This window comes from Parasteatoda tepidariorum, chromosome 9, assembly GCF_982258835.1.
Source record: "Parasteatoda tepidariorum strain Cologne lab strain chromosome 9, Ptep-v5.0, whole genome shotgun sequence".
In the NCBI taxonomy this organism is placed as follows: domain Eukaryota; kingdom Metazoa; phylum Arthropoda; class Arachnida; order Araneae; family Theridiidae; genus Parasteatoda; species Parasteatoda tepidariorum.
The window spans coordinates 79,364,610-79,384,326 of NC_141763.1; the positions used below are offsets into that span (position 1 = coordinate 79,364,610).

General features: G+C 29.7%; 1 protein-coding gene across 1 annotated transcript; it reads left to right on the forward strand.

Annotated features, from left to right (window-relative positions):
* Nucleotides 1-934: 934 nt before the first annotated feature.
* Nucleotides 935-16,813, forward strand: LOC139426722 (monocarboxylate transporter 12-like). The gene is made up of 5 exons (XM_071186514.2): nucleotides 935-1,319; nucleotides 8,300-8,505; nucleotides 8,607-8,755; nucleotides 12,642-13,840; nucleotides 16,600-16,813. The coding sequence occupies exons 4-5, from the start codon at nucleotides 13,114-13,116 to the stop codon at nucleotides 16,749-16,751; spliced, it is 879 nt and encodes a 292-aa protein (XP_071042615.1). The 5' UTR covers nucleotides 935-1,319; nucleotides 8,300-8,505; nucleotides 8,607-8,755; nucleotides 12,642-13,113; the 3' UTR covers nucleotides 16,752-16,813.
* The last annotated feature ends 2,904 nt before the right edge of the window (nucleotides 16,814-19,717 follow it).

Consider the following 19,717-nt stretch of genomic DNA (forward strand, 5'->3'; position numbering starts at 1 on the left):
CTGCGAAAACATTTTTAAATCATTCTTGAAAAATATCCGTCCATGTAAGTTAATCTGATTTTGCTGCTCGCTTTATAGTCCCCCCCTTTTTAATGTTTTTTCTTTTTATTTTATTTTATTATCTGTTTTTACATGTTATTTTTACTTTTTGTGATCTATTTTTTGTTGTTATTTTTATAAAAATATTTCTTGAGTGCTCCTCACACTATTGTATTAATATATTTAGCTTTGGCTTTATTGATACAATATCAGAAAGCACTCTGTTCTGCGGATATAATCGTGTGGGCTGAAGAAAAGATTATATCTTTTTTTTCGGTTTTTTTTCCGGTTTCTTAATTAATATTTCTTTTTTTTTTTAATTTTTTTTTTAAATAAACTGTTGTTTGTTATTTTTTTACTTATTATTTCCCCCCCCCTTTTTTTTCATATGTCTATTATTTTTCTTTGTTTTATTCTTCATTTTGAACATATATATATATCCTAGTTTACGTATTTAATATCTTATATAAATAGTACTTGCAACCTATTATTTATAGATAATTTCTTGTTTCATAGTGTGGGAAAAAATATAGAATTTTTTATTCAAAAATTGTAAAACAATATGGTCATGAAAGCACTATCACTAGGAAATCCTCTCTCTAATATGAGATTCATACTTTATTTTTTCTAAATAAAAAAACAATTTTTTTTCTTTTTACTACGCTTTTAATAAAATAATTAATTTTAAAAAGGATTTATATTAATTTCACAGTTTAACGCCTTTAATCCATGGCATTTTAATTTGTGAATTGTTATATAACGAATTTGTAATTTTTTTAATTATTTAAAGTTGTAATTAAACCAAATCAAAATAATTTTATACAGTAACCATTATAATGTTTTGGTTCATTTTGCATTCATTTACTTAAGTTTCAAACACCCAATTCATAGTATTATTAATCTATTTTCACATAACAACCTAATAATTAACGTAACAACAAGTAAATAATAATCAAAATAAGAATCTACTATTCTATTTTCGGCTTTATTTATTGTGCAAGCAATGAGACTGTTCTTCAGTTCCCGAAAAGATTCCAAAGAAATGCAAGTGTATCGTCATAAAACTTTAATCTGTTATCTCTTGAAGGATTGAAGTCAACACTGGGATGGGAAATAAAATAATCAGATGGTCGCCTTTTCTTAAAAGTAAAGATGTATGTTGTCGACTTATGCGAAATATAACTCGAAGTGTGCTATTTTTATTAATTTATTTTTTATTCTTTAAAATGATTTTATAAATTTATTGGATAAAACCATACTTTATTGTCTCGGAAAAACAGGTAACAATGTAACATATTTTTTGTATTTTAAATCAATAAATTTCACACTCAAATCTTCTTAAATCTAACTAATTTATGCTGCATTTATGAAGCTAACATAGTGTGTATTTAATTTAAAAATTCAAATAAAAAACTTTGGACTATTCTTAAATAAAAGTTTGAAAAGCTAAACGCAAATGTGAAACATGCCGATAATTTTAATTAAAATTAAATTTTAGCCACGATAGTAACGATATGTATAATCGAAATTCTTGCTTCTATATTCCATTTAAAAATAATTACAGATGCTGATTTCATGCAATATGTAAAAGAAATGTTCACCGTTAAATCATTTGAAATTGTAAAATATTAAATCATTGACTTTGATTTAAAGTAATGAAGTCAGAAAATAAATACGTAAATAAGTGTTAAAATTAGTGTTAGTGTATCGATATCACACAGCTATGCTATTGATTGCAGTGAGGAGTTAAAGATCTTTATTCCACTTTAGTTCGAAAATGTTCAAATGGAAATGTGTGTTTCCTAATTAAAAGTAAGATCATCAGAGCAAAAAACACTTTTTTTTTTAAATTTTAATTAGTTTTCGTGGTTTATTTTTAACATTTGAAAAAAATTATTAAGATTTTATTGCGTACTACATCTGAGCACATGTTTTGTGCAAGTAGCAAAATAAGATGACAAGGGAAATAATTTACTGAAGAAAAGTTCTTTAGGTAAATTTTGAATTCAAGGAATTAAAATTTTAAAAAGCAGTAATTAACACTAAAATACGTTTCACGCATTTAAAAAATTATGAGATACCTGGAGGTTTCTACTAGCAAACCTCGGAATTGCTTGCGCAGGACGATTTTTAAATACAGCAGCCAAAAAAATCAAAATATTGGTGTGAATTAATTATCAACACTAAAACGCAAATTAAAAACTTGAAGTTTAGAAGTAAAGAAGTTGTTAAAGTTTATCTTTTGATATTCGCTTATGGGATTTGAATTTTATATTTTAACCATTGTTATATAATACCAAAAAATGACCTCTAATTTTATACATTAAGTGAAATATGCTAAAAACGGCTTAAAATGTGAATATTTATTTCAGTTAATTCTGCTGGCATGTAAAGGTTTCCGACCAGTTTTGACAACTTTTTTTTAAATATTAATATAAAATTTAAAAAAAGCTAGTTTATTTGTTTTATTGCAACTTGGAACTATTATTATTTTTTAAATAGCCATTTTTAGTTAAAAATAAGCCAATTTTTGTATATACGTTGCACACAGTAAAAAATTTATATCGCATAAAACCAAAAATCCTTTAAGATTTTATTTCGAAGACTATCAACTATGTTTTGAACTATTACCTTAAAATCAAGTGTATACATTGTATCAATGTAGTTAAAAAAATGTAGTTAGGGATCAATGTAGTTAAAAAAGCAAGTTTAAAAAATTTCCCTACTTGTATTTGAGACAAAAATGCATACAAAATTTAAATTCTACTTTTTCCTCTTAGTCTGCGGTTCAAAACACGTGCGCTATAATCATTAACACTCATAAAAAATTGTAGATCACTATGTTAAAAACAAGAGATATCGTGTTTAAGGTGATGAAAAATTGAGAAGAAAAAAATCTGATTTTTAGATAAACACCTTTAAAGACTAAAAATCATTAATCTACTACTATTATCTCCTTGCAAAAAAACTGCTATAACTTTGTAAATGCTGGTAGTACAAACAAAAGTAAAGTATTTTTAGAAAGCTAACAGTACAGGAATTTTATTTATATAATAAACTCATTTTCGAAAATTTTGCCCAAAATAATGTTTCTGCTCTAGTCAGAATTAAAAAAAAGGACAGAAAAAGAAGCTAGAAATAAACCATTGAACTTCATTCTCATCCAATCTAATAATTAGGCAATTTGTCAAAAACTTGAAGTCACGTAAACTGCAGATTTGAAAGTGAAAAATCTTCGGAAAATGTTTTTAAACTTTTTTTATATTAATAAACATTATCCAGTTTTTCAGTTTATAATTCTCAAAAATAAAATCATTGATGAAAGCGAGCTAAATTTTATTCCTAACAGTCTACGTGAAATATATCATAAACTAATATTCGCATTGATATATTTTTAATATAAGAATGTCCCTTAAAAATTCTTTAAAAATGTTGAAAATCTTATATTTTTAAACTGTGACGTTATGTCAAGAAAAAACACAGGGGAGAAAATTTTTCGAAACGACGACGGTAGAAACTGATTTTAATTTACCGAAAAGTACATATTTTTATTATCGTTTTAATTGTGCAGTTTATTTTTTCGAAAGTGTAGAAACTATGTAAATTTTTACGTTTTGGCTAATTACTCCATAAAAATTACACCTGTCTAAATAAATCGAATCAAATATGTTTTATAGATTATGTATTTTTAGATAGAAATGTATGAAAAATATGTGTATTATATATATATATTTTTTACAGAACTTGGTTTTGTAATTTAGCCTAATTCATATGATCTGGTGCATTTCTTTTATTACTTTTCAACAGGGACGAAACTTTATCACAAATATTTATAGGGTAAACTAACCAGTGAAGGAACACTTAAGCTTCGCTTGCCTTTTAAAAAATCATATTAATTTCAAAATTTGTAATTTTACTTAAATAACAGTGTCGACATATTTGTTACTAATTGCAAATTATGCAAAAAAATTGTAGAGAACATACATAATATTGTTTTAAAGTTTTGGAGGTAAAAATAACAAGTAGTAAGAAGACCTAGTGAAGGAACAGCTCTTACCAGTGAATGAACACCCAGTAAAGGAACACTTAATTTTGGTTATTTTTTAATGCTCTTTATGAATTTATAGGCCATAGAAATATTTAAAACTAAGCATAATCTTGAAATTATAACATATAAATACTTGGAAAATGTTGACTTTTCTTTTGTAATCATGAGTTGAAAATTAAAGTGTCAACATATTAGCATATACTGTTCATTCACGGGGAAATCTACGCCCAGTAAAGGAACATGCATGTTCCCTCACTGGTTAGAAGTTGTTTTTCGTATTTTAAACATATTTTTGACGCTGATCATCACTATAGGTACAAGAAAATTAAAGTTTTTCTTTTATTTTCATTAACTTAGAAAAAAAACCAGTAAAGGAACACTTGTTCCTTCACTGGTTTTTCATCGTTTGGTGATCCAGTGAATAAACAGCCCCTTATCTCAGTACTTTATTATACTATGATGCTTAAGAAAAATAAAACGTAACTTCAATAACTATATTTTGAATTCTCTTTTTCACAGTGAGAAAAATAAAACTATTGCATACAATTAATTCCACTTCAAACATATAAAACTCACTTTATAATTTTTTCAAAGAAGCAAGGTGTTGCAGAGATAATAACAAATTCAAAATTTTTTCCTGAGAGGTCTATCTGACCAGGTAATCCAAAGCATTGATAGATGACTTCTTATTGTTTGGCAGTAAGTTATTCTTACCAATCAATCTACAGAAAAACTTTCAAATTCTTAATCAATATATAAGAAATGCTCCTTCACTGGGTAGTGTTCCTTCCCTGGTCGGTTTACCCTACTAAGCATATGCCATAATTTGTCGTTTTACCAAATTAATACCAAATTAATAAAGATGTTTAAAGAGTCTTTTCGCTAATTTTAGAAAGAGGAGGGTCGGGATGAATGTAACATTTTTGTTCCTATTGTTGCCAGAGGTCAGAAATTAAGTACGCTTTCTATATCCCCCCCCCTAAAATCACATCAACCGATGTACATTTTAACTAAAAGCAAGGTCTCAAACGGAAAAAAAAATCTTTAAAATGTTGCGTTTTTGGGCTCCTATATAACTCGGAATATGACAAATAATTATGTTTAACATTAAATTAGTTAGCTCAAAGAAAATAGAGAGTTTATTTTTAACATCTTACTATTTCGATTTTAAAATAGCTTGTTAATTTTAATAAAACTATAAGGATGCAAACAAACTCATATTTCTCTATTTTATTAGCACATTGCATTTTTAAGGAAGTTAAAGACCACGTGAATAAAGCACAAATAAAGTACAAAAACGGACATACTATAGTTTCGGTTCCCTAAGCAAGAATGCTCCTCAGTGACTAAACGCCAAATGACATTTAAAAAGCAAGGAGATAAACGTATAAAAGGGGTTTAATCAATCAGGAAACAGGAACAAGTTTGAACAGGATAATAAAAAAACAGGTGTGAGGGGGTTTGGCGGGAACCCCAGGAGGCAAAAGATAAAATTTGGATAGATTTCCAAATATTGGTAAAAGGTGGGATTGGATTTAATCAAAAAGTACATTTTTAAACCATTTTTTATTAAAAAAAGCTGCTTTTAAATTAAATACACATTTCAAAGTGATATTTATTAAATAAATACTAAAGAAATAGGGTAAGTTGGGGGAAAGTGGGTAGATATTAAAAAACATCTATTTTCGCCCTTTAAGTTGAAATAATTTATTTACTATTTTTAGAGACATTTACTGGGATTATAGCAAGCATTTCTTATTTCAATTTTAAAAAGTGATAAAAAAAATTTAATGTTTTCAAACTATCTGTTTATGATCAACTTCTAAAGTATGTCAGTTTGAGTTGTTGACGAACTTTCTTCTAATATCATTAAAAACTGTCGAAAACTATTAATTTCGGTTTAAACTGGTAGAGCGACATCTGAAATTAACAAGAAAATTTAAGAATACATTTCAAAATTGTATTTATTATGAATTGTTTTCTTAGGTGGGGCAAAGTGCGTACATGGTTAGGCTTAGCTAAGTGTTGTGTGATTGGATATTTTTTGCCTCTGTGTTAGCTCTTGTAAATATCTAATGCTCTATGTTGTATAATGAAATAGCTAAAAAATAATTTACTTGTTTGATTATAGCCCAGCAAAATAATTTTAACGATAAGAAAAACTTCTTTTAAACTTCATTTTACAAAGAAAGGAATGATCTGGGGAATGCCAATTTAACAACATATAATAGGCACAATTAAAAAAGGATTAAGAAAATAGCGCAATGAAACAACTTAATGAGCATAGTTAAAGATGTAAATAAGTATTCAAGCAAGTTTCTACTTTTCTATGGCAGTTTTTTCTGGGAAAACAAAACTATTTCCTCAAAGTAACTGAATTCACTACAAATATATTTCTGGTATAAAAAGTTTTAAAAAAACTTTAAATTTCCTACATAGATATTACTTTTTACTCTCTCATTTATATTTCAAAAAAAGCAAAAACTATTACTTTTCTTTATTTTTGATGATATTGTGAAAAGTGCAGCAAAATATTCAGCATTCAAAGTGAAACCTAATTTTGATAGACCTAACAATACGAAATAATAATTTAATATTACTTTAATTTAATAATACGAAAAAAATATTTCTTAGCATTTGTTTTTTAATATTATCATGATACATTTATTTAAGAGCATTTTTATTTCTAAAACAATATTTGCATTTATTTTTTAGTGAAATATATATTAATTTTATAACTATATATACTTTACCCCGGAGTAAAGTGGATAGATCAAAACTTTAAATGCATTACAGTAAGAAAGTCCCCCAAAATTAATAGGTTATGCCTCAAATTTAATCTTTATTAATCCAATTATGCATCAAAATTTTCAGTAAAATAAATTTAACGGTTTAATTTTATAGCCTTCTTTAAAAAAAGAGCTCGATTTTTTACCCACTTTACCCCAACTGACCCTACACTTTCGTTTTTTGATTTTCAAAATAAGTATATTTAATACTTCTTGCTTCTATCTAACGTCATAATATAACTTGTTTTTAAAATTACATGTCTTACAGAATTATGTGTGTTAAAAGTATATGTGTTGCAGAATTATATTTGTTAAAATTACATTTTATTATATAAAAAGCGAATACCTTAATATTTTTTTTGTCGTTGATAGTTTTCTGGGAAGTGCATAAACTATTCCCGCATAACTATTACCATATTTTCCAATTGGAAGCTACTATCTATAGGTTGAGGGTTAAAAATCCAACTCTATCGAAGAAAGAGCATATGTTTATTCAAACTAACTATGTTTTTGTGTCCAATTTCGTACCATAAATTATTGTTTGCACAAATTAATTTGCATATTTATGCTTAGACCAGTGATTCTCAACCTCTTTTTTTTGTTGCGGCACACTATCAACGATTTCGAAATTTGACGGCACACAATGAAAAAAATTAGATTAAAAGTTGTTTAATTACCCATCTTACACTGTGTTACATAGTTTGTGATAATAATTTTGAATGTGAAATAAAATAATATGTACTACAAAAGCTCATTTATTAAGGGATTAATTATTTATTTCGACCAATTTTTAACTAGTTAGTAATAGTTATTTATTTTTTTGCTAGTTATTAATTGTTAGCTTGTTTTCTATAATTATTAACTGTTATTTTTTTGTGATTTCTCGTTAACTAGTTCTTTTGCTAATTATTAATTGTTAGCTAAATTTTTGTTAGTTATCCTTTGTTAATCTGTTTTTTATATATTTGCTTTTTAGTTATCCTTTGATAATTGCATAGCGTACTTTAATGATTAGCTCTTACAACATTTTTTAAAATTGTGTGTCATATACAATTTAAACACTTCCATCTTATTTTAAGATTGTCAGAGACAATACAATCGCCGACAAAGATGTTCACGCGGTTAAAGCGCGAAAAAATTTTAAAAAGTATATAGTATATAGTGAATATATATATATATATATATATATATATATTATAATTTTTAATGTATCATTTCTAATATTTGGCGGTACATTTTAAGAATTTGGCGGCACGCAAAAGTGCCGCGGCACAGTGGTTGAGAATCACTGGCTTAGACCCTCGGGCCGTAAAGATGAATCCTAGTACGAGAAAACCTGAATCATTCGATGGTAAGTTATTATGACGCTCTCTTTTTTTATTTTATTTATTTCGCACGTTGTTCTTCTTTTTTATATTTCAAGAACTGGCTTCGTCATGAAAAAGAAGGCTTTCAACACTTGGAAGAGTTGGCTAATTGCTGTGGTATGCTGCATTGTTTACTGCTTACTAATACTTGTGTATAGACTGTCATCACTCTTTTATGCTGAAGTAATTGAAATATACAACGTAGATAGAAAAACAGCTTCCATACCCTTTGTCGTTATGGGATTCGTCAGATGCCTTTCAGGTAACGATCCGTAAGCCTAATCTTTTCGTTAAAATGAAAACATTTATATCGTTTTCAAAAAAATAATAATAATAACTATATACTTTTTTCGTTATCTTTAGGCTTCATCTTTGGAGTTCTAGGTGAAAGATTTGGATTACAACGAATGGTCTACCTGGGTTGCTATCTATCCGCGTTAGGAGTCGGAGCTAGTTATTTTGCCCATAACATAATAACTTTATCTGTAACTCAACTCTTGGATTGATTTATGGTAATTATGCTAAAGTAATTATACTTAATCAGAGATTCTCATAATGTTTCGGTTTTAATTCTGAAGCAAAACGATGTTCCAAAATAGCATTGGAATTATTAAAATTTTAAAAATTTTTATTCACCGATATTACAGACATTACTTGTTAAATTTCAAAAAATTGCAAAATTTGAAATTATGAATTCAAATGTAAAACTTCTGTTCTAGTTTTTAATTATTAGATAACACAACAAATCATATCAAATCCCTGATAAATGTCCCCTAATCAGTTGTTCATTGATATATTTAGGTGCTTTTACTAAGTAATTGTAAAATATTAGCGTAATTGAAATGCTTAATCTAAGTTGATAGATTTTCTTTTATTTTTGAAAAAACTTTAATGTTCAGGGACATCAAAAACAAGGATAAAAATACAGAAAATAATGACTACTAGATAACTTTGGATACTTGAGATATTTTTATACCAATTAAATTTCAGAGTTTGTGAAATTCAAAATAATGTAATCTACTGCAGTTTCAAATCTTAACAAGTACAGTATTTCATGAAACCGGAATTAATAATAAAAAATCTCATTACTAGAATCAATGATTACTAGATACCTTTAAATTCTTGAAGTAACTTTAAATATTAAAAATTGGATAATTCTTAATGATGGTTTCAAAAATAATTGATTCTGAATCAAATTTAAACAAACCATCTCTATGTTCTATAAATTTAAGAATAACAAACCAATGGTAAATATTTATAAATTAATTATTACTAAACACCTTCAGTTACTTGAAATAGCTTATTACAGAGAGAATACTTATAAAAAAATATTACATAAAGAGTATTTATAACATAAAGAGTTCCTACTATATAAAGAGTATCGTTTAAAAAATGAACTACCTTATGATATTACAAATATTATTATTTATAAAATAAACTGTTTTCATGGTATTACTAACTACAAGCCACGATTTGTCAAATTGAAAATGTTAGATCTAACAAGACAAGGCATATAAATAAGTAACGATAAATATTCAAATATACAAAGGCAATTAGATAATGTGTTTTATTCCCGGGAATAAAGAAAAAATTAAGTGTGAATGGTTCTCATTTGAGCTTGAAACAGCCTTTTAAAATTAATCTATATATATATATTTTTCTTACACGGCACCAAAAAAAAGCCTCATTACAACTCCCCGAATGGCAACGTTAGAAAATCGACCAATGATAGCTGCTAAAAATGTCACATGACAAATGTCACATGAGGTGGCTCAACATATAGCGCTTTTAAAAACGGAAACAATAACCAGAGTGAGCATTATCAGGTTGTTCAATTCAGATTCATGCCCTAAAAACATGATAATATTTAATTTAAACTCAATTAGGAATTAATTAATTAATTGAAGTGAGAATGCTCTAAAAGGCCGCTGTTGAATTGATATTTTTCTACTGGGAGCTACCTAAACGTCTAAAAAACGTCTAAGTGTTTGTATTGAATGCATTGAATTTTTTTATATTTCGCGTTTATTTATGCATTGAATTTTCACGCTTTAAAATGCAGAATATTAGTGAAGCTGCTAGGATTTTTAAACGTAATGAAAGAAAACGTGTTCGAAGAGCCCAAGAAAGTGTTGAGGAATGTTATGGAAAACGTAGATTGCAGAGATCAAGTGCAATAATAACTGTTCAAGATGTAACAGTAGATGTCGAAGAGTATAATATCTGCCAAAATCAAAACTCCCCGATTAGAAATGCAGCATGGCGACCTCCACATGGTATTTCTCGGGTAATGCTAACAGCCATGCATTTTAATTTATTGTATGTAAAACATCCTTATTTTGTTCTAAAATGTTATGTACTTTATCACAAATGTTAATTAATATAGAAATTGATTTCAATAATGCTGATCACCAAAAAATATTTCATTTGGTGATAAAACAAATTTTTGTGTTCTTGAAAATGAAAGACTTTTTGAGGGTTATTATCTCACAGGGAAAAGTTAGGGTTTAAAGTTTATATTTTTAAATAATAAAATTTTTTTCTAAAACTTTCAGAATTTCTAGCATTAACTAATTTATTATACACATTTAGTTGAATTTAGGTGAGTAACTGCAATATTTGATCATTTATTTTGCTAATATGTTTCTCATTTAGCTAATGTTTTGATTTTTTCACCATGTACAATCTAAATAGCTAATATACTTTTTTAAAAGCCAATAAGAACATTGATAGAATTCTTCTACATAAGTACAATACTATGTCTTTGATGGTAAAATACTATGTCTTTGATGATAATATATTATGTCTTTGTGCTAGAACATTGTGTTCATTGGCGAGCGAGCGCAGCGAGCCATGGTTCACGGCGTGAACCACATAGGATTGAGTAGCAATTCTCGGGGGTTGGCGAGCGTTAGCGAGCAGGGGGCGGAGCCTCCTAGTATTTAATAATACCCAATTTAACAGAGTGTTGTGGAGAAAAAAGGGACACTAGGTATGCCTGATGTCACCGCATGAGTGCTTGGAATTGCTTAGTAAAATTAATCATCACTCACACACCGTCCAACAGCAACACCAACACACGACCCCTCACCTACGTCCCCGTAGGGGCATCTATCGGCTTAAGATAATTGTGGTCAGAAAAATACATTTTGCCATAAGAGAACAGAAAAACAAACTTTCAAATAGATATCTCTATGGCAAAGATGGCCCTTCTCTCAGAACCCCCAGCCTCGTCAACCCCAACAACTCTAGTGTGAAGTTCGTGGCTGATTAGCACCCCAAATCCCCTCAAACAGAGCATAGTTATATCAGAATAGGCAAAAAAGTTCATACGTATGAAAATATTTTTATTGAAATACAATTTGCAGTAAAGTGTATTTCGTAATATGGAGATTTCAAACTGATACCCCTGTTCGTACTGTACGCTGATAGCTGACAAAAAGTAGTTCTATAGACACACTTGCTTTTGCAAAATAAAAGACACTATAAAAGCTATTAAGTTAATCATTTGCAGAATAGTAGGCTAAATTAATTACCATTTTCTATAATAATCGTGAAATGACAAATATTTTCTGTTTCGAAATCTTTCTAATAATTCCAATTATAATTAAATAAATTTTACTATCTCTACAACTTAAGATAATAAAACAGAGAAAGAAAGAATTTTAGCCGTAGTCTACAGACATTCAAAATAATTATTGCAGACACAATATGATATTAATAACGAAACCCTGACTCTCCTACACACTCTGAATATATACAGCAAACTCACCTTTATCTTAATTTGTTTTATTTTCTAAAATCGTGATAAAATTAAAGGGTGCCTCAAAGTTCACCCAAGATTTGAATTTCGTTGCCGATAAAGTAAAAAAGTAGTGGAATATTCGACAGTTCAGAATTATTGAAAATTGAGCGAAAGAACAACACGTTTTAGTTTTTTATCAGTATTAAGTAATTCTCTGAGTATGTAAGTTCTCGTTTGCTGAACAACATTAGCCTCTATACGTAACTCTAAACTATATATTTCATGCACCAAAAAAAAATTACAATTTTCAATTTAAAAATCTGAGATTCCATTTAAAATTACTTCTCGCATGAGTTTGAGAAACCTGAATACGGACAGTCATGAGCAATTTTTGATGGAAAAACAATTTACCACTTTTTTATTCTATTTTGATCAGAAATGTAAGAAAGAATATATTCACTTTCTTAAAGATAAATATATTTCCCTTTATAAGCATAGCGAAGACTTCTAGTTTAAAAAGAACTATCAAAATTAATTTTATATACTCTTTTTATACCTTATTAAAATATTATATTTCATATCTTATTATTAACGAAATATTCCTTTTCATATCTTACAAACCTTATGTAATATTACCTTTCCTTGTGTTTTAGGTTTTGGATTTACTGCTACAGCATTATTACCCAATATCATTAGAGAACATTTTGACGCAACTGCTACAACTCTATCGAATGGATTAATTGGTCTTGGGCCATGCATTACTGCAATAGTATTTCCCGGTCTTATAATTTATTTTATAGAAGATTATGGTGTGCCTGGCTCATTTTTACTTTCATCTGGTGTTATATTAAACGCAATTCCTTTTATCATGATGCTTAAACCGAGAAATGAGGTAACAAAATTTCGTAAAACAACCCTGGACATTGAAAAAAGTGAATCACATAATAGCCAAGACAAAACTTTGAGCAGTCTTAGAGACTTGGATGCACCATTCAATAATGAAGATAACATCACAAATTTAAACACTGACGAAGAAAAGGAAGATAAAAGGCACTTGAATTTACGTGGAGAAAAAATTGACCTTATTACTGTAACTACAACTTTCATCAGGAAAAAAATTCCAAAATGTTCCTTACAAATAAAGAAGGCTGCCCTTGCATAAGTGCATCGACAAGAGAATATAAAAATTGTCTTCAAAATATTTACCACCAGAAGGTCTTTAATGAGGTTTTTAACCCATCAGCAAGTAATGCAGATAAGCAACCAAAAAATGCAACATCAAATATCACAAATTCAAAGCATACTAATTCCCAAGAACTAAAAATCGTTTGCCAACAAGATAATTCAATGGATAAAAGAAATAAAGAACCGAAAAAGGGTTTTTTCTATACTTTTAATGTGTTTAAAGATTTAACATTTATAGCTCTAATGCTCGTTCAGGGTTTATTAGCCTATACTTATAATGTATGGTTGACTACCATGATTGATTATTCCAGAGATAAAGGAATTGATAAGAGTTATGAAATATATATTTTAACACTAAACCCTATAACGGATATTGCAGGCCGTTTAGGTTTAGCTTGGGTAACAGATAAAGGTTTCCTTACTGTCCCTAATTATTGTGCACTCTTGTACATTTTGTTGGGTCTTTCAAGTATTTGCATCGCCCTAGCAACAGATTTTGCAATAATGACTTTAGGACTTCTGGTCATGACTTTCGCAATAGGAGCGTTCATGGGCATTTATCCATCCATGAGTTATGAATTTATTGAAAAAGATAAACAGGCAGTCTCTATTGCTTCAATTGGTCTAGCGTATGCCCCTCTTGGTTTTACCGTTTCTCCCCTAATTGGTAAGAATAACAATATTCATGTGTAAAAAATTCTGAAACAATTCAATTTCTGATGAAATAGTTGGAGGGTTTTTTTAAGCAACTTTTACTATTTATCTTATGAAAAGAAGATCCCGAATCAACTGTCCAAACATGCGAAAAATCAGAACCTTTATTTAAAGTTAAAAACGATGCACTTCGATTTCGCTCTTGTTGGTCTTACAAAAATAACAATCTTAATCAAAATGATTGTTCTTCTTACATATATTACAGTTGCATGATGAACTTTTTCAGTTTTTTGCTAAATGTGACGAGCTATTGCACTTGAAACACTTTCTCTCCTTAAACAAGTTTGAATCTTAAATTTGCATGATTTTAATAAATTATCAGTACTTTCACATTTAAAACATCTTCTAATTCGTGTTTTAAAAGCATGCGATTCTTTATATTCAGCCACTGTTATATTTTATTCTTCGCTCAATTACCTTGCTACTAAAATCGTTAAAGTTTCTTCTTTTCTCTCAGTAGATTTCCATGCACTTTAAAATTGCTTATATTATTCTGGAAGAATAAATAAAAATTTAGATACAACCATTTCCTCGTCGATTTGTTTATCCAATGCGTTTAAAGTAAGGCGATGTCTTCGAATTTGCTTATATTAGTGGCGATATCCAAGTCTTTGTTCGATCAATAATTGAAAATTTTTTACAAATAAAGACACTTTAGTTATTCCGAATTTCATTTAAAAACACTACGTAACTTTGAAATCCTATTAAAAACAGTATTATATCTTTAAATATGTATCATTACCTCTTTTATCAATTGTACCAATTATTATTCATCGTGCTTTGACATTATTTTTGGTCCACATAATTTAGGCATCCGATGTTTCTGCGCCATTTTTCTTATCAGTTACGATGCCGTAAAAAGCATTTCCTTTTAAGAAAACTGTTATTTGAAATTTCCATATTGCAAAAGTTTATCTTTAAATCTTCAATAATAATTATAGCACTACTTACCAATTTCATATTTTTTCTTTTATTTATTATTCTTCAGTTTTATGGAGCTATTGTTCTGTCTCTACTTTCTGAGGCTTATGGCATGTTTGGAGCAATGCCTTGACGAAAGAATTCTATATTCGTTGAGACAAACAAAACAGTTAATATGACACAAAATATTTTCATTAACATACGCAGAGTTGTTGTTGTCGTGGCCCATTAAGGCAGAGGAGGTGCGATCGTTCTTGTTTTCCATGTGCCACCATGTATGGCCAAGAATTCGACTTCTACCTCACCCATACGTCAAACACGTTTATAGGGCGGACTCATTCATACATCTATTCATTTGTCCACAGATCGTAATTTTGACCTCAACCAGAGAATGATCAATCTCCAATTTAATACCCCCAGAGGTATTGATTTGTTATGGGAATATGAAGGAATTTTTGACAGGACAGATTTAACGTGCCCCAATCACCATTTACTACACGAGGAGTCTCCGGTTGGTTGGATTCGAACTCCCGCTCTCACAAAAGTGAGTCCAGCGCCCTGTAAACCAGGCTATCCCGGGCAGCATACGCAGAGTAGACCATAGGCTTTACTTTTCGAGTTTGCCGTTTTCCCCTTTAAAACATTTCCACGACATTTATTTTTAATACACGTATTTCAACGAAGCGTTGCCACTCAAATATGTTCTTGTGGATTAATAAAAAAGCTAATAATTATTTTTATAACACAGTGAACGAGTAGTATGTTGATATTAGGGTGCTTATAAGTTTCGGAGAGTTTGTACATAATAGACACCGAATTTAGTATAATAGATTCTTATTACCGCAACACCTGTAAAGAAGCAAATAATAGTAGGTGATTTTTGCGGCCTTTCAAAATGTTTATTACGTAACATTAGTTCGCAAAAAATTATTACAAAAATATTTGCGTCATTACTAATAATTTTTGGTAATTACAGTTAATTGATTTTGGTACTAGATACAAATTGAAATATAAATAATTGCGTAAAAAAGCGAAATTAATGGATAAGAGGTACTAATTCGTACATGAGAACTGTAGTATAAAAATCGCATCACTGTTATTAACGCCAATGATTCTTGATTATTTTATTACATCAATTGGTTTTACTACTTTTGGCTACTTTTATTACATCAATTGGTGTTTTTTAATATGTAGTAAATATACTAGTGTTAGTAACAAGATACAAAAATTAGACTAAAATAGTCATTAAAAAGAAATCTGTGGCTTTATGAGCAAAACCAGTTTCGTTTCGCAATCCCCACACTCGAATTAGGCAAGATCAAGTACTCGTAAAAATACAACAAAAAAAAAGGCCCCCAGTGTTATTTGCTATTTTTCCGAACCGTACGAAAAGCAGGAATTCAGCCAGTTAATAAATAATTAATAAGAAATAAACATTATTTATGACATAAAATCTTTGAAAAAAAAAGTGTTTATAGTTGTGTGAAGAAAGCAATTGATTTTCCTAATTAGTTACAGAAATTGTATGAAATACATGAAAAATGAAATCCTAAAATGACAAGAAAAAGAAGCATGTTTATCAGAACTAATCACTTTTTGTGTCTGATTTCATTACTTAATTAACAAGCAGCCCTAATTAATTGGCATATTTGAGATCAATATTTTACATCATTAAAATTGGCCCTTACGTAGTATGTTGAAATCCGATCATCGGAAGAATTACTGTACTCATTAAAAAGATATTTGTTTTTGTCAATCATATTAAAATTTGTAACCTTCACTTCTTTACAGGATATTTCAGAGGACACCTAGGATCATATGATGGACTCTATTATTTACTTGCTGCAATGAACTTTGCATGTAGCTTAATTGTTTTAATGCTGCCTAAGCTGGCCAACAGAAGAGAAAGGAAAAAAGCTGCAGCAGTTGAAATAGTTAATTGACATAATTTATAAGATTTGGACAAATATTAGCACATTTTTAAAATAAAGCAGTTTTTTTCAGCTTTTTATTTGTTACTAGTCGACAGCTTTATTCATGGAAATTTTAGTCCAGACTAAATTTAGTCAAAATTATTTTTATTGTGAATGAGTATTCATATGCAAATTTAGTCATCATTCATTAATCATTATGAGAATTTATATAAATTTTTGAATAATAATTGATGACTAAATTTATTAGTCTTGACTATATTTTTATGAATTTAATTAACGAGAGCAAAATGGAAATATTATATCATTTTTATTAAACGTCATTTCATTTCACCGATTCCAGTAATAGATTACAGATGTTATTAATTAATTGCAGTTATAAATTAGTTATTTATCAAATTTGTAATCATGATTACAAGCAATTACGAAACAAATAATCTTAATTTTACCTTACAATATGTTTAGATTACTTCTAATCACAGCAAAGAGTGAATCAAGATTATAAGAAATTATAACCCATGACTACAAATAATAGTAATAATGAATAGTCGTGACTTTTTTTAATCATAATGTACGAATACAAGAAATCCCAATTCTCAGTAAGTTATCTTAATAAAACGATCATTAGCAAACTTAAATACAAGTAATTATAGTCTATGGTTACAGCAGAAATAAATGAAATCTTAATTTTGGTCCATTGCATTGTATTCAGGATTGATTTTTTTTTATCATCACAATGTATGAACTCTTTGTAAAAATGAATTTTATTGTTTAGAAGTTAAAACTTTTAAACAATAAATTACATGCAACATACGACGTTCATAAATATATTGTATGCACATAAATACACGCCCAAATTGTATGTACATGCATAAGTATGTATGTACAAGCACATACATTGTATGAATACATTGTATGAAAATACGTACACACGCAGGTACATTATATGAATTCTCATTGCATGTACAATATTATATATGTCTAAAAGTTGTATGTATTTGTGTCCATGCACATACATAAGTACGCTGTACACAAATGTGTACACACACAAATGCATTTAATGTACAAAAGCACATACATAAGTACATACATTTTTATTACTTAGTGCATACATACGTGAGTACATCGTATGAACAAACGTATGTACACATTTACATTGTATGTACATTTTATATACTTCCGTTCATGCATGCATACGGTTACATATCTAAATACCTACAAACACACATTTTATTATATATGTACCCATAATTTATGCATTCTATGTACGTACGTTTGTACACACAATATAACTATGTTAATTTACCATTTTCAGTATTGTAAGTGGAAAATATATATTATCTAACTTCGTTTGAATTAAATTTAGATTTGTTCTAGTTATGAACATTTCAAAACGGTTTTCTAAAGTATGAGAAAAAAAAATTCTGCCATAAACAGTGAAGTAATAAATGTTCTGTCTGTTTCATTTTGAGATACGAAATTATTGTGCATAAATAAATATTTTTAGAGATTACAAATTGCATTTTACAGTATTATCATTGTGTATACAAAGTAGTACTGCGAAGTAGACTTGCAATTTAAAAAATATAATTTATCTTTTTGAATACCATATTTATGTTGATTAAATAACGCAAACGGTATTTTTTGAATAAAAAAGCATCGTTTTACGATTAGTCGCAGCTGTTATTTTGCAAAAATACAATGGAATAAACATTCTTCTGAGATAAACAAATCCTACATAATTGGTATATAAATATTTTCATTAAATAAACTGCTGTTTGTAGAAAATGCAACACCATGAAAGAATCATCAGAATCAAATGAAATTTAATGCAGAAACGACTTGTACTGATACAAATAAATGATGAAATTTTCAAAACAAAAGAAACAAATTAAGCGTCCGAAATCAGTATTTGGTGCAGCCACCACGCGCTGCAATAAGTGCTGCTATACGACGTGGCATGGAGTCAAACAGATGTTGAATATCTGCTTGAGGAAGAGAATTCCATATCGCTTGTATGCGCAACCAAAGTTCGTCTTTGGAAACTGCAGGACGCGGATCACGAGTGAGACGCCGACCAACCATATCCCACACGTGCTCAATAGGCGACATATCCGGCGAATAAGCAGGCCAAGGAAGAAGTTGCATGCGTTGTGCTGAACAGAAGTCTCTAACAGTCCACGCAACATGTGGGCGTGCATTATCCTGCTGAAAGATAGCTCCAGGGATGCCTTGAAGGAAAGGAACGACTTCGGGCTGTAGCACTTCACGGACGTATCTGTTGCTATTGAGATTACCCTCAATTCGTATCAAATTGGATCGTCCATGATACGAAATCGCACCCCAGACCATAACTCCGGGTGTTCGACCACTATGTCGTTCAATAATACACTCAGGAAGGCAGCGTTGACCGGCATAACGTCTAACACGAACACGGCCATCATGGGTCCACAAATTGAAGCGTGATTCATCTGAAAAGACAACTTGGTGCCAATCAGCTCGCCAGTCTCTGTGCTCAAGAGCCCACTGCCGACGCAGCCGTCGATGATCCGCCGTGAGGGGAATCCTGTATAATGGCACCCTTGCACGCAATCCACGGCGCAGCAGACGACGACGAATTGACGAATCCGACAATTGTACACCTGTAGCAGTAGACCAATGTGCTGCCAGCTGCCTGGAGGAAGCTGTGCGATCATTCACCGCCATGCGGAGCAGGTGTCGATCATCGCGCTCTGACGTCACCTTCTGTCGTCCAGTGCCTGTTTTTCGAGTTGTTCGGTGCTCGTCGGTCCACTGCTTCCAAACTCGCATCACTGTGGAACTGTTCCGCTGCATACGAGCTGCTATTGCGCGATAGGAAAATCCTCCTTCTCGAAGGCCGATTATCCTCCCTCGTTCAAACTCCGTAAGTTGCTTGAATTTCTTATTCTTCCGTCGTGGAGGCATACTCAGGTCTCACTAAACGTTTGCCACTAACA